This window comes from Barbus barbus (assembly GCF_936440315.1).
Source record: "Barbus barbus genome assembly, chromosome: 45".
Taxonomy (NCBI): Eukaryota; Metazoa; Chordata; class Actinopteri; order Cypriniformes; family Cyprinidae; genus Barbus; species Barbus barbus.
Genome location: NC_136723.1, coordinates 14,996,320 through 15,019,218, shown reverse-complemented (window position 1 = coordinate 15,019,218; position 22,899 = coordinate 14,996,320). Strand labels below are relative to the sequence as shown.

Below are 22,899 nucleotides of genomic sequence, written 5' to 3'. Positions count from 1 at the left end.
TGGCCTCCTGAGCTCCCTGCTCCGCCATGGGTCCTGTCTGTCTGTTCCGCTCTGGAGGTCCCCGTCCTGTGGTCCGTGTCTGTCCTGAGAGGCCTCCAGAGCGCCCACCCCCCCTCCCCGATGGAACTGTTAAGGCTCGGGACGAGCCTTTCGGGAGGGGGGAGTTATGTCAGGGAACTGTTGTGTGTCTGTCATGTGTTCCTGCCCCTTGTGCCCATATTTGGTTTGTTTCCTGTCCTTGTCATATGTAATCATCAGTTAATTCTTGTCTAGCCGTGTTCGTCTCATTAGCGTGTGTATTTAAGTTCCTGCCTGTTGAGTTTCGTGCTGGCTGGTCTACTCGTTAATCCCGGTGTGTGATGTCCTTGTCTGCCTTGCCTTGTCCTGCCATGTCTTGATGTTCAGTAAAGTATGTTATTTGAGTTTCTATCCTCGTCTGCGTGTTCCTGGTTCCTCCCTCGTGTGTGCACCGTGACACATAAGATGTATCCTTGCTGAATGGATTTTTTTTTTTTTTATCTCTACTGCTTATACAGGCTCATTCAAATGTTACAAATATCAGAAGTAATAAATGTATTATACTAGGAACAACTAAAGGGATCAATAAAATGCTATGAGAGCTTTTACTGAGGTAAATGTGCATGAAATTCACTGAAAATAAATTCAGTAATTGTCTTAATGTTTTTATTATCAAGGGCAAAAATATGCACATACACTGTAAAATATATTACAACAAAAGAAATTCAATACTTTTAATACCAATAAACATTATTACAAATATTCTGCAATTAAATAAACAAATACAGTAGATTTTATTTTTCTTCACATCGTCTATTTCTTCACAATATGGGCTCTATACATTATATCAAATTTTGAATGACCATTCTTACGCTTATTATTATTATTATCACTGTGCGTGAGTGAAAAAAAAGGCTGTTACAGTCTGCTGTTTATCCAGTGAAGCTTATTTAGAGAAAGTCTTGGTACCTTTGGATACTGCTGTATTATATATTACGTGAGGATAATAAAAGCCAAATTTAACTAAAAATATATTCCTGTTCCTGAGACAGCACTGTTTAAGGATGGTGCTCATGAGTGATACATGCCTGCACAGCTTCATCATGTAGTTGAATCAGCTTAAGTATTTCTTGATGATACGGCGCATATCTGCGTACCTGAAATAAGCCCACAGAAAAAAAAAATGAGTGCACATAATGATTTCAAATGACTTTATGTGTGACTGAGTCTGTACCTCTTCTTCAGTTTCTGCATCTCTCTTTCTTCTTCCTCTTGCAGCTTAGCAATGAAGCTTTGTAAAACAGGAAGCTCAAACTTGATGTATTGTGCCACCTTGAGGACAAAACGAAGTCTCACAAAAATATATACATACAAACTTGCACTGTGTACTTGTCACATTGGCTCAATTCAGTGCCCTAACATACTACTCTTACTATTTCTATAATAAATAGTAAGAATTCCTTATGCAATTTTTCTGACCTACTACTTCAGCCAAAATGTGCAGTATACAACCAGCGACATTATATAGATTAGAATATTTAATCCCAAAATGTGATGTGCATGATTTTCCATTACAAAATGAAAAATTGGAAGTAATACAAATGTGAAAAATTGGAACAAAAATGTTAATTTATATATAAGTTTGGAAAATAAATGGATAGATACACTGTAAAAAAAAAAAAGTTTTTGAGTTTTCTCAACTTGTTGTTTTAAGTTTATCTCCTTCAAATCTCCTTCAAAAATAAATCGAGAGAACTCAAAAATCTGATGACGCTGGTTGCCTTAAAAATTTAAGTTGCTCAACTTTTTTTTTTTTTTTTACAGTGTAGATAGATATATTATAAGAGTATGTTTTACAAGAAAAGACTGTTTCAATCTTTCCACTTCAAAATTCCACATTTATTTCAATGTGTTGCTTGCTGTATGTTTTTTTTCTAATTAGTTGTAAAATCTACTATTTTAAAAGTAATTTTTAAGTAGTTTTATCTTTGAATTGAATGCATTCGTGACTTTTCCAAACAAACAAATACTAAATAAATAAATAAATAAATAAATACTGCTGTTCAGAGAAAGAATTGTGAGAAAAAGTAAGCATAAATTCAAAGATAATGATTAAAATAAATGCAACATGATGATAAAATTAAATAAAATGGAGATGTACTAATTTGTTTGGAGATTTAATACTTCATTTATGAATTCTATGTTTTATTAACAATTTAGTTACTGATTTATTTAAATATATAAATATTCATTTAATTATTTAATTTTCAGTGGTTTGGCCCCACATAAGACAAACAGTTTGGGTAGGTATGTTAAATATAGATAGATGGATAGATAGATAGATAGATAGATAGATAGATAGATGGATAGATGGATAGATGGATAGATGGATAGATAGATAGATAGATAAGATAGCCAATGTGATATTTGGTCTCTTACATCATGGGTGACCTCTTCCACCTGGTCCGTCTCCATTAGGAACATTTTGCTGACCTGTTCACAAGGGCCTTGCAAAACTCTGAGTGCCAAAGGATGGTCATTAGGCTTCAGCTGATGTCTCTCTGAGTGCAGGGAGAGGAATATGAACTCAGGGACAAAGAAAAGAATACTATGACACATTTCATTTCAGTTCGGATGTACCTCCACTGGTGTGAACGATATAAAGGCTGAATTCTTCTGGACTGTTCTCGATCTTGAACTTGTTAAGCAGCACTCGCATGACCTGTGCAGTCGTCATACAGCTGTTGATGCGGACATTGGTCACAGAGCCAGACTTAGGGGTAAAAACTGCCGTCTGTTTGACAGAAACAACTGTGAGCAAAAGTGTGAGCAAAAGGGTTTATTGACGCACTTACAGTTCAAGAAAAACAACGCCTGCCTTGTGGTTATAAAAGTGTCCATTGAAGGAGCATCGGTTTCTCCTGACTCTCCTGATTCCAAGCCGTCGTCCACTAATTCTCCTTCCGGCAACATCACTCTTGGTCCAGGCGAGACGATCGGAGTGTGTCGACTCCTGCTGCTCCTCATCTGTCAGATGAGATTTTACAAATCCAACGAGACAGGCACAGTCGTTCAAATATTATGCATTGAGAGTGAACACTGGTAAGTTTTTAGAAAAAATTCAAGAATGTAGTATTCACCTGCCTCTTCCTTCTCTTCACTGAAGTCTTTTGATTGGTCATCTGCTGTAGCGACCTCACTGGAAATAAACGACTCATTTATTACGACTCATAAGAAGAGTAGGGCATGGACAAGTGTTCATATTTTTTTACTGAAGTATTTGCTTAGATTAATTATTGTTTATTTGTGAAGTTGCCTAAATTTTCCTTTATTGTGGAAATATAACAAGCTGCACAAATGTTGTCAATATTGATAATTAATGTGTTCTGTGCAGCAAATCATCATATTACAATGATTTCTGAAGGATCATGTAACACTGAAGACCAGAGTAATGGCTGCTTTGCTATCTCAGTAATAAATACATTTTTTTATTGAAATATATTTTAAAACTTATTTGATTGTAATAATATTTCACAATATTTTCACTGCATTCACTGCCTTTGTGAGCATAGGAGACGTTCAAAAACATAAAAAAAATCTCACTGACCTTAAAGTAGTGTACAAAAAAGATGTATAGAATTTTGCACAGACAAGATGAAATATATATTTCTATCAATTTAGTCTCAGGTCAAGTATTTTGGCCTTACTTTCTAAACTACAAACATAAATGTGCATTTTTTATTCTAGTTCCACTGTGAAGGCAAAACAAAAAAACACAATTTTGATTGTTTTTACAAACTGAGGTATGAAAGTCATTTCTGTGGTAATTTACAGATGTTGTTGATATTAACTTACATGTATAACACAAAAGCACCAATAAAAATAATACAAATTATATAAATAATACAAATAATTCATAATATTAAAATAAAAATCCTTCTTTGCATTAAAATATATGTAAATATCTGACTTGAGTGTGTTGATGTCTGTTTCTGCGCTCAGAGATGTTAATGAGGGGTGTGGCCTGCCTGCCTCCTTCTCATCCTGCATCTGCAGTCTGATTGGCCGCTGTATGCCCCAAAAAACATTGAGCAAGCCCTCTATGATCAACTCTCCTTCCTCCTGTGAAAATCACATAACATTTATGTCATCGGATATATGACATCCATACAACAGGGTGTAATTTACCAACTAACCAACTAACCTCTCTGTGTCTCAACTGGAGGGCTTCTCCATTGTAATAAAGGTTGTATGTGTTAAGCTGTGAGAGAAGAGTGCTCCTGCAACCAAAAAGGAAAAAAGAAAGAAAAGAAAGTCAGGTTTCTGAGAGCGGAAAGTACAAGAAACCTTGCAGTAACATAGCAAAATGCACTTACTTGCTTACAAATTTATTTTCGCCAATCTGGACCTTTTCTGAATCCTCACTGTCCATGTCGAGTGAGTGAAAAAACACTAGGAAGGCCTGTAAAGTAGGAAAGGATGAACTGAAAAAGGATGTTTTAAAATATCTCCTAGTAGAAGAGAATCTCATGACTTTTTGCAAAAGGACTCCAGGCAAGATTCTCAGACACTGAAACACACACACACACACACACACACACACACACACACACGCACACACACACGCACACACACACACACGCACACACACACGCACACACACACACACACACACACACACACACACACACACACACACACACACACACACACACGTTGGTTTTTGTGGTTTATGGGGACTCTCCATAGGTGTAATGGTTTTTATACTGAACAAACTGTGTGTGCTATTGCCCTACACCAACCCTACACCTAAACTTAGCCCTCACAGGAGACTTTGTGCATTTTTAGATTTTCAAAAAAAAACACCATTTACGGGGACATTGGCAGTGTCCTCATAAACCACCTTCATAATACCTCTGTCATACCCATGTCATTATACAAATTTGTGTCCTCATAAACCACATAAACATGCACACACACACACACACACAAACTGAACGGTCTTACGCCACATTACTAAATGATTAAAGGCTGTACCACACATTTGGGTCTAATATTTTATATTTAACCATTATTTAGAGTGACATTTTTCCTCCTTTTTACTGCTAATGTGAAAGTCATGAGAAATAAATGATTAGTACATCACAACCAAGCAATAAAATCACAGAATTTGCACATACACACTTAAAAATAAAAAAGTTCTTCGTTGGCATATGTGACCCTGGACCACAAAACCAGTCTTAAGTAGCATATAAGGTATATTTGTAGCAATAGGCAACAATACATTGTATGGGTCAAAATTATAGATTTTTCTTTTACGCCAAAAATCCTTAGGATATTAAGTAAAGATCATGTTCCATGAAGATATTTTGTAAATGTCCTACCATAAATATATCAAAACTTAATTTTTGATTAGTAATATGCATTGCTAAGAACTTCCTTTGGACAACTTTAAAGGCAATTTTTTAAATATTTAGATTTTTTTTTTGCACCCTCAGATTCCAGATTTTCAAATATTTGTATCTCAGCCAAATATTGTCCGATCCTAACAAACTATAGATCATATTTATAAGCTCTTATTTATTCAGCTTTCAGATGATGTATAAATCTCAATTTCAAAATATTGACCCCAATGACTTTTTTTTCTTCTTTCTTTCTTTTGTGGAACATAAAAGAAGATATTCTAAAAAATGTTGGTAACCAAACAGTTATGGTTACCTTTGACTTCCATTGCATTTTTTGTCTACACATTGTTCATTCTTCAAAATATCTTCATTCATGTTCTACATACAGGTTTGGAACGTCATGAGGGTGAGTAATAAATAGCAAAATTTAAATTTTTGGGTGATATCCCTTTACATTCATGGAACATTTCCATTACATAAAAGGTTATTTAGATTTTTTAAATGTTCTTCAAACACAGAACCATTCACTGAAAGGTTCTTTGAGAAACCAAAAAGGGTTCTTCATTGGCATCACTGCGAAAAAAATAATAATTATTTGAGAGCTGAATTCAGTTTTTAAACCATTGTAAGTCAGTTTATCTGAATTGATATTTGATAATGTGCCAAGATGACAAAGCAGGTGACTTACTGTTCAAGCAGCACGTGGGAGAATCCAGCAAAGTCAGTGAAAGCAACTCAGACTCTGGCACATACATCAGATAGTGTGACTGTCAGGACCAGTCAGCAAACATGGAAGTCTTGGAAGTCATCTGGTCAGCATGAAAACAGCTGTGTTGCGGATGAAAGCGTGCCGTTGACAAGCTAAAGGAGTCTTTGCCCCTCCCCGTAAGACTCTTCCTCATTGCAAACGTTCAGTCAGGAAGTCGCAGCTATTTTCACTCGGGTCAGACTTCCTCCCATTTGCCGCAGATATGCACACTCTGCCCCCAACCACAATTCAACATGCACGCCAAGATAATTACTTGCACAGATAGTCAACGTTCGGATGGTTTGCTGGGCCAGACAGGAAGCACGCTTGGTCGAGCACATAAACAGGCCTGTGGATTGTCCATTAGGGCAGATGTTAACACACCGTCCCATGAATGCAAGACTAGTGAACACATAATGTCCTTTATTTAAAAGAAGTGTGTGCTTACCAAATAAATATAATGAACAGAAATATGCATCATGTAAACATCTTTGTATATTAGTATCTTTAAAATCGCTTTACAGTGAGTGTTGGGTGTGTCATAAGGCCTAATTTCTACACTGTATTTCTTATATCTCAACCAAGTGTATTTCTTTCTCAGAACACAATACTTTTATTCTGAGGAGGCACATGTTTAATATAGTGATCGGTATTGTTTCTCTGTGTTTGAGGAAGCAAGGTGACCTGGAAAAGGAGGAAGCTTTATAGGTTGTGATGTGAATGGCACCAGTTGTACTGTATAAACACTGTATGTTTCGACTCATAAACCAGAGTGAAGCTCAATCAAAGAGATAAAAAGAGAGAAGGACTGAATGAACTGATGCCTGCTTAAACTTTCATCTGTTCCTCTGGTAACAAGCAGGTTTGAGTACAGCATTAGCATGGATGCTAATATAATTACAAATTGATTCATGGCCTCTTGGTTACATAGCAATTAACAATAAGCCACATTTAATTTTGTAAGATGAATAATATCAATCTATCTAATACAAACCTGCAGTGTTTATGCCACTCTATGTTAAAATGCTAATTTAATTACTTTTTTGTCTGTTCGCTTTTTTTGTTATGGAAAATATATGGAGGAATTTTAGCTATTCCTTCCAAATTAATGAATACTAGAAATCATAGTAGAGATCATAATAGTTTGCTATTAATAAAAAATAGATTAAAATTAGATTAAAATAAAAATGATAAATAAAATAGATTGCTGCTGGATTAATGCTAAGTCGTTTCTGTCTTTTGTTCAAATGTATATTTAATTACTTAATATTTATTTACCATAACAATGCATGAATTTAAGCAATTACTTCCCAATTAAAACAAACAAACAAATAAATAAACAATTGAATGATTGTCTGGATAAACTTGATTAATGCAAATCTCTGATAATGTTTTTGTCTCTCTTTGTTAAAATGTATATTTAATTACTCAATATTTATTAAATGTAACAATATACTGTGCCACACCATAGAATATAATAAATAAATGTATGAATTTAAACCCATCACTTATTTAATTAATATAAATTCATAATTATTTAACATAACAATATACTGTGCAGCACTTAAGCCAATCACTTCCCAATTAATTAAATAAATAAATAAATGTCTGGATTACTTGACTAATGCAAATCTCTGATAATGTTTTTGTCTCTCTTTCTCTATAATATTTATTTAACATAGAAAAACAGTCATACAGCTGAACTTGAAATAAATGGAGGAATTTAAGCACATTCCTTCCAAAAGACAACTCATAAATAAATAAAGGCAAGAAAAGCATTTACCTCATTTCTACTACAACCTCACTGTGTACTTTGTGCTTGAATTTTGCATAACTTACTTAATAAATAAATACATTAATTTTTTACAGAATCCCATATATACCAACAAATGCACATCATGGGGTCATTCACAGATGCCTTTATTTCTTTGTAAAAAAGAAAAAGACAAATAGCAGGCAACCATGCAAAAATTAATTTATCTAGACAGAAATGAGTTTAAGAGCACAGATATATCTACATATATACAAATGAGCATTTACAACCTATTTTTAATGCTGAAGATTAAATTGAGTCGCACGCAGACGACTCACATTCTTTTGTTAAAGTGTTCAATGCAATCAATCAAAATATTCATTCACATGCTACAGATGATGTGCAAGGCCTAGGTACAAAACACAAGTGTTTCTAGAGAGTCCCTGTGGAGCGCTTGAGGACTAATGGAACAATGCTGAGAGTCGATGTGGAAAAAGAGCCAGGATCATTCTGCACTTCATGCTGCGCTCTAGATGACATTCTCAAACAGCTGCATGGAGCTCATAATGTTCTCGTCCTAATAAAACAGCAGAGGCAGAAAAAGCGTCAGCCGCATTGTTGCTGACAGCTTCATGTTAGACAGAGTTTAGAAAATGTCTGGCTGTCACACACTGACAGTTAGAGCCTCCACATCAACATAAATCAGGCCAGTGTTGACATTTATCTGACATTAACTCTGATGCTTCTGTCTATGCATGGTGAACAACCGCAGATACTTCTAGACATGACATCAAAACAAGAGGTTTTAAAGGGTTCATTTTTTTTCCTTCTAAGATTTCACTGTCTGTATATTGTTAGTCAAGATTTTTATTGTTGGTCATGACCATTTCACATTGTCTTATTAACCAGGCTGTTTATCTATATTTATTTTCTACTATCAAATGTCACTAATTAATATTCATGAGTCAAGCTGATTTATACTACTTGTCAGATGGCATGGTAGATATACAGTACAAATAGAGGTTAATATTTCAAACCCAGGTTTTTTTGGTAGCTTGATTTTTAATACATTTTATTAAATATTATCAAACTATTATTCAAAGATATAATAATATTTAACTACCAAACCACGTGGCATGCTTTTTCATAATAATAATAATAATAATAATAATAATAATAACAACAACAACAATAATAATAATAATAATAAAATTGCTGTTATTTCAAAACCAAATTTTTTGTAGACTGATAATAATAATAATAATAATATTTAACAATCAAACCAAGTGGCATGCTTTTATATAATAATAATAATAATAATAATAACAATTATTATTATTATTATTGTTGTTGTTGTTATTATTATTATGCATAGAGAGGTACTGCAGATACATGAAAACAAGATTAAAGGTGTCAAATCATATATATCCACTAATGCATAATGTTAGTTCAGATTTTTGTGCCAAAGCTATTCAGAGTGTAATATTTCATGCCCATTTTCCATCCTGTTATAAAATAAAATATTTTTTTTTTGCTGGGCCTGTGTTAACTATTTCTTAAGTATTTCCGGATTAGTTGTTTGTGTAGCTTAGTTTTTCATAAACTTCCTTTTTTGGATTAGAGAGGAAGTTTTGAGTTACAGTATATTTTCATATTAGCTGAAAAATAAAAAGTTAACAGAAAAGTTGAATTTCTTATGACATGAGCTCTTTTAATCTGGCCTACCTTCTGACAGGTCTCTATGAATTCATCTATGGTTACAACACCATCTCTGTTTTGGTCCATTTTCTGAAACAAAGGTGTTTACAGAGATCAGAGATGATCATGGCCGGCTGAAATAATTTCCATGGGATTGTTAAAAGTTTGTTACCTGAAAGAATTTCTCCACGTGTTCAAATGCAGCATCGTCTTTTACACAAGGACAGGTATACCTGCCCATCATGTCATAGATGGACTTCATTATAGCTAGCATTTCCTGAAGAAAGTGAATGTTACTTGTGGTAACAATGCCAAATATGTGTACTAATGAGACGATGTCAGTTTGTTAACACTGGTGCTTTGTACCTCTTTGGTGATGTAGCCGTCTTTATTAATATCATACAGGTTAAAGGCCCACCTCAGTTTCTCTGTCACAGAACCTCGAAGCAGAACAGACAGGCCAATTACAAAGTCCTGCCAAAACACAAATATTACAGTTGATTAGAAAACAAAACTAAATGTAATGTTCCCACTTGGGATTGTCAGTTGGACTAACACTTATGTTCTGTTGATAATGAACCCAGGGATGGAGGTGTAAAAATAACAGTAGTAATTAACCTCTTTTTTGATCCTCTGATATAATTAAAATCTAGTAGGCAGATAGTATTTTTAATCTTTTGATTTACATGAATATAGACATTTGATTTGAATATTGTAAAATAACATGGAGCTGCAGTCTTTCAAATAACAATTTTTGCAAGTGGTTTGTTACATATTTGAATAATGTTCCTTACCTCAAAACGTATAGAGCCATTTCGGTCCATGTCAAAAGCATTGAAAAGGAAATGTGCGTATGTGGTTGCATCTGGAGAAAAGAAATTAACTTCTTGATTCTTAACTTTTTTTAAGATTCTTAATATACTTAATTTTATATTCTTAATATTATTACTAAATATTATATTTTATAACCTACCTACCAGACAAAAAATGGACACACTCACTTTTTGTTTACTATGACTTTTACAGATTTTACAGTCAAGTCATAAAAAAAATATATATACATATAATAAATAAAAGTAATCTATAAAATAGTAATAAGTAATATATAATATAAGGAGTAATATACATGTACATACATTTTGATGGTTTTATATATATATAATATATATATATACGCACATAGGTATATATTCAATTCCATAAAAATGTAAAAGAAAAAAAATAACAAAATTCAAAAAAATAAAAAATATATAAATTATAATTATATTTGTTAAATATTAAAATGAATCTAAATGAATAAATAAATTAATATTAAATGTAAAATTTAATATTAATTTAAATGAATATTAAAATGTATGTATATATATACACACATATATATATATATATATATATATATATATATATATATATATATATATATATATATATATATATATATATATATATATATATATATGTAATTTTGTTATATTACTCATAAACTGTATATATATATATACACACACACACACACACACACATATATATATATATATATATATATATATATATATACACATATATATACACACAATCTATTTAAAAAACTAAAATAAACAAAAATGTGCTGAGAATTATACATACATATATGATATACATACATACTATTTAAACCATGTAAACTATTTTTAAATAAATGCATTAATATATAAAACAATCATAATAAAAATGATAAAAAAATTATATATGCATTACTAAAAAGTAAAAAATACTTATTGAGCGAATTTTATTAATTGCTATTTCCTTAAAGCAGTATTACATAAATTCTCCTGTAGATGCCTGGCACGTCTCACTACCATAATGTGCTTGAACCAAGATTATATCCACACTAATCAAGCGCCACCAAATTAGAGTTGTAATTGTGATAATCACTCTACCTCCTTGAGGGAAGAACTGGGAATAGATCGATTTAAACGTCTCCTCATCCACCAATCCGCTGGGACACTCCTATTGAGACACATAATATGAACCTAAGAACCTAATCTAACACAAGAAGGAAACTTTAACTTCACAATTTAACAATTTCACACATTTTATGCAGTCTTACATTTTTGAAGCCTCTGTAGAGCGACTGCAGCTCCTTCCTAGTGAACTTGGTCTGAGCCTGGAGCTGCTCCAGGCCCTCCGGCTGATGCCGCACCATGGCCAACTGCAGATCACTGTCAGCGCTGTCTGTCAGAGAGAGAGCATGAGGATGAGGAGGGGAGGGGAGTGACTGATATCAGTTGGGCTGCACTAAGGACAGGACAGTAAAGAAGGAGACAGATAAAGCATGGAGTGCAGGTGAAAGGACAGCCACATATTTGGGGTGAAAAGAGGAAGACAAAAATAAACACTGAATAAACCACAGTAGAGGAGCTGTTGGGGAGACAGACGGGGTTGAATGGGAGACCAGGACAGATCGATATCAGTGATTCTCCACTGGTTTTGCTTCAGGGCCCAGAATTTTAATTGGACGTCAAGTGGTGACCCAACAGCAAGCACCAAAATTGGTTAACACACAAAAATGTCCTTAAAATGAAACATTGAAATCTGTCACCCTTGTAAAAAAAAGACCTACACTTACTTGAGTATGAACTGAATGCAATGTTTTTTGACATTTAATTGCACGTTAGATGTTAATGCAAATGCAATTAGCTGAAATTTTAAATGCTTTTTGACACAACCGAGTAAGACTTAAATATTGTACATATTTTATAATTACTTCTTGTCTTTGAAATGGTGTACTGCCGAATGTACCGACAGGCATTTGTAGTAAACTAAATTATTCTTTCATGTAATTCTATTGAAACAATATATTTGAAGAGTTTATTAGTAAAAACAGATAACTCCGTTTTTTAAAATGTTCAAAAATCATGTTTTTCATTATGTTACCATGTTTTTTTGTTTTATTGTGTTAGCTGTATTTTGTAGTAATTTTTTAACCTTATCAAAATAACCCAACTGCAGTTTGATTGAGATTAATTGGAATGCACAATGAAAAAACATGATTTTTGAAAATTGTTATCTGTTTTTGCAAATTAACTCTTCATTTGTAATTACACATTTATAATGATATAATGATATATTAACTTATTTGTAATAATGAATAACACCTAACACATCGAAATCAGTTTTATGTCTTTAAAGCACAACAAATGATTACTAAAACAATTAAATTCTGTCTTTATATAATAATTACATGATTAAAATGTACTTTAAGTTAAATCTTTTAATTTGACATTATTACAAAGTACTCTTTTTAAAGCACTTTTTGTCTTTAAAAGGCTTTTATTTTGTTAATATTATATTATATGCAAGCAGTTTTTTAAAAGTCTACTTTTAAGATATGACGTACGCTACAAGTTCATATTCAGTACAATTAAGCACACATCTATTTGGCAAAGCCAATTTAAACTGGATAAGCCCAAACAATATAAAATATTATTAACATGACACAAGCCGAATAAGAAAATATTTTCCATCGAACATAAGTAACAGCAGTTGTGTGATTTACCTGTATTTAATGCTATATTTTATTTTATTTTAGTAGTTTTGGTCATTGTTCCTGAGAATTGGGTCATGTAACAGAATCTTATGCAATTTTGGAATATGCCTAATTTGGCTTCTATCAAATGACAAATTAATATGCTGAAATAAGTTTGTTTGTTTGCATTTAGCATTGTTTTTCGTCCAACAACCTTAATAATGCCTTGCAACCAGTTGAGAAGCGCTGATCTATTTGACATTTACTCACCATCTATGAGGCATACGAGAACATAAAAAGGGAAGGGAACAGATTTAGAGAATATAGAAATAAGAGGGGAATAAAGAGGAAGCAATGGAAAAACAACACATTAGTTGTACTGTACTACAACTGCATAACATTAAATGAATGTATTGCCTCATATTATGAACATAGCTGCTGTATTAGATTAAGTGCAGTTAAAATGCTATTCTTTCTATTTATCAAAGAATCCTAAAAATATTAAGGTTATAAAAAATGTTATTTGAGCAGGAAATCAGCATATTAGAATAATTTCTGAAGGGTCATGTGACATTGAATACTAGCGGAATGATGCTGAAAATTCAGCTTTGCATTACAGAAATAAATTACATTTTAAAAGATACATTCAAATACCATTCAGTTATTTAAAATTCTAATAATATCCCACAATATTACTGTATTTTGATCATTAATGCAGTCTTTATGATAAGGTATAACCAGCTCCTACTACACATTCACCCTTTTTACAGTAAACTAGGGCCAACATCAAAACCATACAGTGGTTCTTACCATCCAGCGACAGCGGTTCTGTGATGCCAAACTGTTTGAGCACCATTACAAACATAAGAATCACTACAGCAACTGCAAACAGCTCCATGCCCTGAATAACCATTGCAACGAGTGCTAACTGCGATAAGCTATACGATTCCTTTAAGAAAATTTACAAAGGTCAAGAGGTCATGCTAGATTTCAAATGGACAATTTTAGGAAAAGCAACTCATCTCATCAATGTTTCTGAGCAACAAGTTTGATAAAGTCTTCAGAGTCAATTCCGGTAACAATTCTGAATTCCTGATGCATTAAGCTATAAACAAACCACAAATGTAAACCATACAGTAATGCGGCACTACGGATCCTTTAAAATAAAGTAAAAAATAAAATGAAGTCACTAAGTTAGAAATTCCTTCATATCTTCATCCATGTATCTCTATAACAACATCAAGCATACGGAATCCTTCAGCTTTGGTCTCCCCAGACTAGTGCGTCATGGTCCTCCTCAGCCTATATTTTCCTTATGGAGCACCGAAAGAGTCTGATCTCCAGACTCAGACACTCCCTCTTCCCTCTCCATCTCTTTAGCAATAATGCACAATGATGAGCCAGCCATAATGTATGCTTAGATGCAGTTGAACTGGTGCGTCATTCATTTACTTGCATGATACAAAACTACAGACTTTATTAATATAGCTGGACATACAAGAGGGGTCTTGGATCTCTTAAAAGGGGTTTCTTTTGTGATAATGACAGGCTGACTGTACATTATCCCACTTATTGCATGGCTACTTGCCAAATAAATAAATGAAATGTGGTAAAGCGATATGAAATATTGATTTCAGTTCAACTTATTTTATTATGTGAGAAGAAAAAGACCATGCAGTAATATTAGATACATGATGCTAGTACAGATATATAGGAAAACTTGCCTGAAGCAAAGTGTTTAGCTGTCATTACAAAAGAATATCTGACCACAGAATCAAGATTCAGAATCAAGTGCCTCAAAGCACCATCTAAAATTATTTGTTAAAGGCTTAATTAAAGTTGTTATGAAGTTGTAATGGTTTATCTAAAGTGGAGACGTCCAAAGTGAAATATAAAGCAAATAAAAATATAGAGAATATTTTAAATGTGAATAATTTAAAGACAAAAATACAAATGTATTTATTAAAAATAAATAGGAAGTAAAAAATAAAAATATATAAAATGTGGTATGTTAATAAATAAAAGCTAATAAAAGTACAAAAAGTAAACAAAAAATAAAAAAATATAGGGTAAATGAAATGTGGTAAGTTAATAATAATAAAAAAAAAATTCAATCATTTAATATGACATTAATATGACAGTACGTCACAATCATCAGACTATTGGTGAACCGGCTAGACCAGTGCTTCCCAAACCTGTCGCCTGCACATTTTGCATGTCTCCCTAATCAGACACACCCAATTTAGTTCTTGCAGTCTCTACTAACGAGCTGATGAGTGGAATCAGGTGTGCCTGATAAGGCAGACATACAAAAGGTGCAGGGCAGGGGGGCCTCCAGCACAGGTTTGGGAAGCACTGGGCTAGACCATCTAAAATTAAACTTGCCTAATAATGTCTATCCTCTGCATCTACTGTACAATAACTATTAAAACATCCATAATGAATCATGACATTACTGCCTCAGTCTACTTCACTCACAAACCTGCTCTTAAGTGTATATGCATTAGCGGAAGAACATTATGACTTTTTTATGGCTCTTCCGTATGTAAAAATAATGTGTAAATCTTAACTATGCTTTTCTGCTCTCGTTTCTCATCAGCTGTTGTGAAGTTGATGCAACTTCTTAAAAAAGTGACATATGCAGTGAGATGCAAAAGTCCACCTCAGACAGAATGATTGTGAAATGCACTGCCGAGGACTGTAAGCCAGCGATATATTTTAATTACATTATATGGAACCCCCCCCCCAATAGTTTGATCTCTAAAGCCACTATATTGCCTACTATTATTTTTTTTGGAGTAATAATTTGGTAGCTTTTTTCAGCAAATATTGATTTTTGATTAATTCAATGAATTAATCACCATATAATGCAATTCATTTGAATCAACAGGAAGCCCTAGTTTATATTAATATGACAACAGTGCATCAGAATTTTGAATGGAGATATACTAATCACTGATAACATGAAAAACTGTACCCATAAGGCCTGAGTGCAGGAGAGGAAAGATGACTGCTAATGAGTTTGCACTTATTAATGCATGAGTTTAAACTGGGCAAAGGCATCAGAGAGTCAGGGGAAAATCAATACGAGGATAGGACATGGGGCTTGGGGCCTGCCAGAAACTAACTTTAAAACTTTCTGAACTTCCTCTTAAATCTCTGTCTGCATGAAGTTACAAAACAAACGAGAATTCTTTGACATTTATGCAAGATAAGCACAAGGACTGCCATAAAACAGGAGGAAAACTATCATTTGTGTGACACTAAAAGCATTTCAGACTAACTTTTGTGGGTTTTGAAAGTCGCTTATGCTCAAAGCTGCATTTATTTGACCAAAAATACAGCAAAAACAGTAACATTGTGAAATATTATTATGCTATAGAATAAAGGTTTTCTATTTTAATAAATTTTAAGATGTAATTTATTCATTGCAAAGGTACATTTTCAGCATCATTACTCCAGTCTTCAGTGTCACATGATCTTTCAGAAATCCTTCTAATATGCTATTTTGGCACTCAGGGCACATTTTTTATTATAGTTGTGCTGCTTAAAATTTTTGTGGAAATTGTGATACATAGAAATAAATACTGACACCCCAAAAGTTTGTAGTAGTATATAATGTAACATGCAACCATGAAGGATTAATTTTATGTAATTTGGAAACTGCTGTGCATGTTTTTCATAGGCAATGCATTATAAACTTTATAGTATGCATGAGGGTGACTATTATCTCAGGAGAGTGTCTCCATATTAGTGATTAAAACTCAGCGCAGCTCTTAATTTAATGGCCTTGTTGCTGAAACAGCATACAGTCTATAAGTATGATACATCAAACAGTATTTACAGACGTCTTGGGTTCTTACTTTGCCTTAATTATTTACACACCCTGAAAAGTAAGCCAGGATTTAGGTGATGTGTAAATATAAGAAGTATTTACATGTTAATTTGACTCGGATAAAACCAAAGCAATACAGAAACAGATATGTGTTATTAAGGAAAAACATCTCAACAGGAACATCGAGATTACTTCATGAATTCTACAGTTATCCGATAATTATTGTCAGCATTTCTCTGTGGTTGTCAAGTAATATTTCATTAATAAATCAAATTTCCTACATTCAATAAGAAATGTCTGCATATTACATCATATTGGACTGTTGCACCTTCACAAGTTTCATTGCTGAGGGATAAATAGGAAACTAGAAATAACCACACACACACACGTTTGTTTTTGTGAAAAGTGGGGACATCCCATAAGCGTAACTGTTTTTATACTGTACAAACTGTATGTGCTATTGCCCCACACCTAAACTTAGCCCTCACAGGAGCAATTCTACTTCCCCCCCAAAAAAACTCACTCTGTATGATTTCTAAGCCTTTTGAAAAGCGGGGACATGGGGCAATGTCCTCATAAGTCACCTTCAACTTGTAATACCACGTCATACCTGTGTCATTATACAATTTATGTCCTCATTTGTCACAAAAACGCACACACACACACGCACACACACACGCACACACACAAACAATTAAAAAAATTTAGGTTCAGTAAGAATGTTTCTTTGTTTTTGAATCTCACTAAGTTTGAATTTATTTGAGCAAAAACAATAAGTATAGTAAAACAACAATATTGTGATATTGTGAACTATAAAGTATTTTTGTGAAATATTATTACAATTTAAATCCATTTTCTATTTTAATCCATTTTGAAATGTAATGTGTAATGCAAAGCTGAATTTTCAGCATCATTACTCCAGTTTTCAGTGTCACACGATCCTTCAGAAATCATTCTAAGATTCTGATTTGATGCTTCAGAAACATTTCTTATTGTTGTTAATATTTTTGTGGAAACCGTGATACATTTTTTCGCCAAGATTAACTGGTGAATACAAAGTTCAAAATAACTCCTGTTCAAGACGAGACGGCGCATCGTTTTCTTTATTTTATAAAATTATTTTATAAAAAGTTTTGTTGATATTATGAGTGCACACAAATAAAAGTAGATCCTTTACAGTTACAAATGATGTATTACTCTTAATTTTATGAGCAAAAATTGCGCCGTAAGTTGTTTCCATTGAAAAAAATGCAATTGATTGCGCTGATGCGTCCATGTCCTGCGCTTTAGCTTCCACTCTCTGCACAAACTAGGATGCAGTGCACATTTATCTAGGTTTAACGTTTAAACGGCTCGGGACGGACTCGGGCTGGTAATTCTGTTAAGCTCTCGGACACGGGCCAGCCTATAGGGCCTGAGCGTCTCGGGCCAGGGCCTAAATTTGAACACACAGGCGAATCTGTGTGTTCCTGTCAGCCCTGTGTATCCCGTGTTGGAAGGATTAAAAGACTGTAACTTGTATTTACTCCTTGTCTTCTCCTTCCTTGCTCAGCTCCGTAGGCAATTGTGACAGAAGACCCGACCCAATAAAGTTTCCTCCATGTTTGTACCCTCCATTTTGTTTTCCGTTTTTCTCTAAGTGATTTTCTTTCCGTTGTGTTTCCATGGATCCCCTCCTTCGCCCGGAATACCTCCTCCTCCTGTTGGAGCAGGGGGAGAGATCACTCGAGGGCCACACCAGACTGTTTCTGGTCCTTGCAAGCCTCACCACCTACCCTGTCCGAGGATAGCCCTCAAGCGAATTTCGCCGCCTTTGTGGAGTGGACACTGGCGAGAAACGGATCTCCGTTCCCCGCCTGTTCCCAGGAGAATCTCACCAGTGCCACTCCCGAACCAGTGCCCAGCCCACCATCTCCCCGCTGCGTGGAGCGCACGCCTGAGCCCACCGCTGACAGACAGCCAGAGCCCACCACGACCGACGAGCTATCGCCGCAAGGAGCGACAGAGCTGAGGATCACCGCGGAGCCTGAGCTGCAAATGATGTCGGTCAAGGTGTGAGCCTGCAACAACGCCCCACCTTGAGGGAGAAAGCCACTGACGATGTGAGCACGGAGAGGAGCTCCGCCCCCTGCACTGAGGATGAGTTGAGTATGGCGCGTTTATTGTGCCACAGCAGGGAGAAAGGGCTCCATTTCCTAAGTTTGGCCCAGGGAGGGCCACAGATCTCCAGTCTCCTTTGTCCCCACTGGTCCCAGCCAGCTTTGCTCCTCCAGAACGCCCGCCAGTGCCTGCTCCTTGAAAGTGCACACCAGTGTTGGTTCCCGTTCCTGAGGTCAGCCTTGGAAGTCTGGAGGCTCTCAAATGCCCGCCCGCCCTCCCTCCCACCCACTCTTGCCTCCTCCACCGCTGTCGTCTGTCGTCGGCGGGACTACCATCCTCCAGCGTTGCCGTGGTCGGAGTTTCCCTCGACTCCGCCTCCAACCTCCTCGGCCCGGACTCCGCCTCGGCCCGTTGACCCGTCGGCTCCACCATGGCTCCTAGCTCCCTACTCTCCACTGTGGCCCAGCAGTCCACTAGCTCCGCCGGGCTCCCTCGTCCCTCCGGCTCCGCCTTGGTCTGGTGTCGACCGTCCTGCACCTTGGGACTCCACTCCTCCGGCTTCGCCTCGTCCCTCCGGCTCCGGATCCCTCCTGTCTCCTCCCTCCTTCATTGCCCCCTTGGATTCTGTTTGCCGGCCTCCTCCCGGGTGTCCGTCCTCCTCCCGAGCCTCCTTAGTTCTTGCCCGCCCCTCCCCTTTGGATGTTACTACGGTCCGAGGACGCACCTTCCGGGAGGAGGCATATTGTCAGGATATTGGACTGTTTTTGCAGATTGTTAATTTGATTCCAGGTGTGTCTCGTCTTCCCTAATTATCCTGTGTTTAAAAGCCCCAGTCCTTCAGTTAGTGTTTGTCGGGTCTCTATCGTCCATTGTGCTAGATGTGTTCCTGTCAGCCCTGTGTATCCCGTGTTGGAAGGATTGAAAGACTGTAACTTGTATTTACTCCTCGTCTCCTCCTTCCTTGCTCAGCTCCGTAGGCAATTGTGACACCTCTAGGTTCAACTGCTAATTAAATTATGTTGATTTTTAATTATCCATGTCATAGCATTTAAATGGAAAATAATTGTGCTTGTTTAATTTATTGGATTTAGCGGATTACATCAAATGAGAAGTGGAGCTCCTCACTGCTCATAATCCTGTGCCTTCCTAAATGCTGGGCTCATAAAAAGCATTTTAAAAAGCATTTAGAGGCTTAAATAATGAGAATGTAATTTGAAAACAACCTGATTTTAACAACCTCCAGTCACAGTTCATTTCACTTTTTGAGGCTGTCTTGAGTCCCAGATGGTTTGTTTTAAGAGGTGAAGCAGTATCATATTTTGCACCTGATTCAGCAGTATGTTATTTTGGTCACTGGTCCAGGGAGCCTCTAAAAAATGAACAAGAACAAATTGCCTATTTTAAATGCACATAAACAGACTGTAGAAATGACATCTGATGATTTTTTTGGTAAAGAGTCCAGGCAGGGGCCAAATGCTTGTCTGAATAGAGAAAAATAAACTAGATGACACTGTAACAGGCTACAAGAAATGCTGATGGTTGTATGTGTTGACGTGTTAAATGCAAACCCTGCATATAACACGGACTAAAACATATCTTGGTTGTTATAGAAAGATAATTAACTGCAACATTGGAATGTAATTGGGAGAGGGGCAGAAGGGGGAGGATCGGTGATAGAGGATGAAAGCAAAAATACATGAGGAGGGAGAGAGCCATGCTGTAAGAACAGGAAAACATGACATCAGGTTGAGTGTCTATAGTCAGGCAGTGTTGCTGAACAGAAGCAGCAGTGTGCTAGATAGTACACAGAATGTGGTATATATAGTTGTAGGTTATATATTACATGAAAAAATCAATGCTTTTATTCAGCAAGCATGCATTAAATAACTAAAAAGAACAATAAAGACGTTTATAATGATATTAATTTCAAATAAATGCTGATTTTCAGAACTGTTCATCTTATAAAAATGCATCATGGTTTCCACAAAAATATTACTCAGTTTTTAAACATTGCGTATAACAGTAAATGTTTCTTAAGTAGCAAATCAGTATATTAGAATGATTTCTGAAGGATCATGTGACACTGAAGACATATGCGGAAAATTCTGCTTTGCCATCACAGTAAGAAACTACATTTTAAAATACATTGAAATAGAAACAGTTTTTGCATTGAATTTATTAAATAAATGCTATAAATTTGGTTTAAATCAATTCAAAACATTTTTAAATGAATCATTGCAAAAATCCCCACCACTAATGACAGTCTTTTTGGAACAAAATAAATAAATAATGAAGGACGAGTGCAAAACCGTATTAGACTCCTATATCAGCACTCTTGGAATGCTGCTCGACCAATGAAATTCATATACAGTATACTGTATATTTAATGTAATACGACTGGTCCAAGAGTGCTGATATAAAATAAAACAGCTGTGGGACATTTCACGGTTTGTATTGCTTGCTTGTGTTAACAGCACAACCACAAGCTAGCGTGGAATTGTGTGATTTTGAATGGATCAAGGAGTGTTTTATTTCTCATTTCAGGATCGCTCGGAGCGGCATTTTGTTCACCACTGAATAGCGTAAAATGAAAAACCTGGTGTGGAGCATATGCTACTTTCAAGCCATGTCTTGATTTGAATAATGTTACATATGAGCTCAGTGCACATAAATGGAACCACAAAGCCATTTTACCAGTGGTCATGTCAGTTAAAAATATGATAGCAGAAGCAAATACTATACCATATATTTCTAAAAGGCCTGTATACAGTTTTATGAATGCTATTTTAAACCTCTCCTCTCTAATTTGTTCCCTCCACTCCTCCATTTGGATCATGGCTAGCACATAGCGTTCAAAACATTTTCTAGGTTTTTACTTGAGCCCTGGGGCGCCGCACTGGCGATGATCCATTTGACCAGACAGCATTTCATGAGGAACTTGCGGGAGATGTGCGGCTTCTGCCACTTCTCCTCGCTCTCCTTCTGCCTGCTGGGGTCCCCGTCCTGACCGTTGGCATCAGGCAGCAGACCTCCATCGACACCCTTCTGTCCATCTGCCTGGAGGACAAAGACAATGAGAAAACACATTAAAAGGGCCCAGATCTTAAAAGCAAGTCAAGGTGGTCGCACAGAAACCATTTCTTTGAATGTGCTGCTATTACAACCATCACTGTCTGCTATAAAAATATGTTATTTTTAGTTTATTAAAACATAGATACATATCAAATCAAGGAGAAGCTGATGATTCTGATAATACCTATCATTTACCATGATCATGAATCAAATTATGAACCAAATAACATTTTTCTTTCTAACCTGAAATTGTATCAACTTAATCCTGATATTTTACACAGATTCCTACAACAATTCCACATTATCACATCAGGATGGTTGTGGGCATTTTACCCCTGTAGTTAATTTTTAATTGGTAAACTGATGACATTGCAACTCGCCACATTACAACGCTCCCCAGCCACCCACAGACGGTTCCACCATCAGCAACAAAAATGACAAACACATCAAAGATGAGAAAGGTGAGAGACGTGCTAAAAGTGATACAGAGAAAAAAATATAAAAGTTAGAGTGAAGAAAGTGTCTAAGGAATTGCAGCTTAAAAGAAAAATATTAAACATGCCTTCAAAAATGTGCTTGTCCTCATGGAAATGCACAGATCTCTGAGAATTCGCTTGCGTGTGCTAAGTATTTCTCATCTTGAATGGTGTGAGGAATCCTGTGAGGGCCCTCACTTTTTTCTTGTTCTTATTTGAATATGAAAAGACAGTAAGCTTTACTCTGAACATTCAGAACATTGCTAAATTATTCAACCTCCTTAAA

At 35.4% G+C, this 22,899-nt stretch overlaps 2 protein-coding genes across 2 annotated transcripts; both read right to left on the bottom strand.

The window, feature by feature from the left end:
- Positions 1-664: 664 nt before the first annotated feature.
- Positions 665-6,310, bottom strand: LOC306864111 (ras association domain-containing protein 2-like). The gene is made up of 10 exons (XM_079407829.1): positions 6,112-6,310; positions 4,395-4,480; positions 4,223-4,298; positions 3,989-4,140; positions 3,159-3,217; positions 2,897-3,045; positions 2,659-2,812; positions 2,458-2,579; positions 1,253-1,350; positions 665-1,175 (listed from the first exon to the last, which is right to left on the bottom strand). The coding sequence occupies exons 2-10, from the start codon at positions 4,448-4,450 to the stop codon at positions 1,133-1,135; spliced, it is 909 nt and encodes a 302-aa protein (XP_079263955.1). The 5' UTR covers positions 4,451-4,480; positions 6,112-6,310; the 3' UTR covers positions 665-1,132.
- A 1,761-nt stretch (positions 6,311-8,071) lies between these two features.
- Positions 8,072-21,996, bottom strand: LOC306863736 (calsenilin; the record flags this gene model as incomplete). Its single annotated transcript, XM_079407262.1, has 8 exons — positions 8,072-8,501; positions 9,650-9,712; positions 9,795-9,899; positions 9,989-10,096; positions 10,417-10,487; positions 11,542-11,611; positions 11,712-11,836; positions 21,942-21,996. The coding sequence occupies 8 exons, from the start codon at positions 21,994-21,996 to the stop codon at positions 8,454-8,456; spliced, it is 645 nt and encodes a 214-aa protein (XP_079263388.1). The 3' UTR covers positions 8,072-8,453.
- Positions 21,997-22,899: the final 903 nt, after the last annotated feature.

Excerpts from the sequence above, each read along its gene's own strand:
- LOC306864111 (XM_079407829.1), bottom strand. The coding sequence starts at position 4,450 with ATGGACAGTGAGGATTCAGAAAAGGTCCAGATTGGCGAAAATAAATTT. Across the intron at positions 3,218-3,988 it reads ACAGACATCAACACACTCAA|TGAGGTCGCTACAGCAGATG; the intron begins GTCAGATATTTA and ends GTTTATTTCCAG. Across the intron at positions 2,813-2,896 it reads GACACTTTTATAACCACAAG|ACGGCAGTTTTTACCCCTAA; the intron begins GCAGGCGTTGTT and ends TCTGTCAAACAG.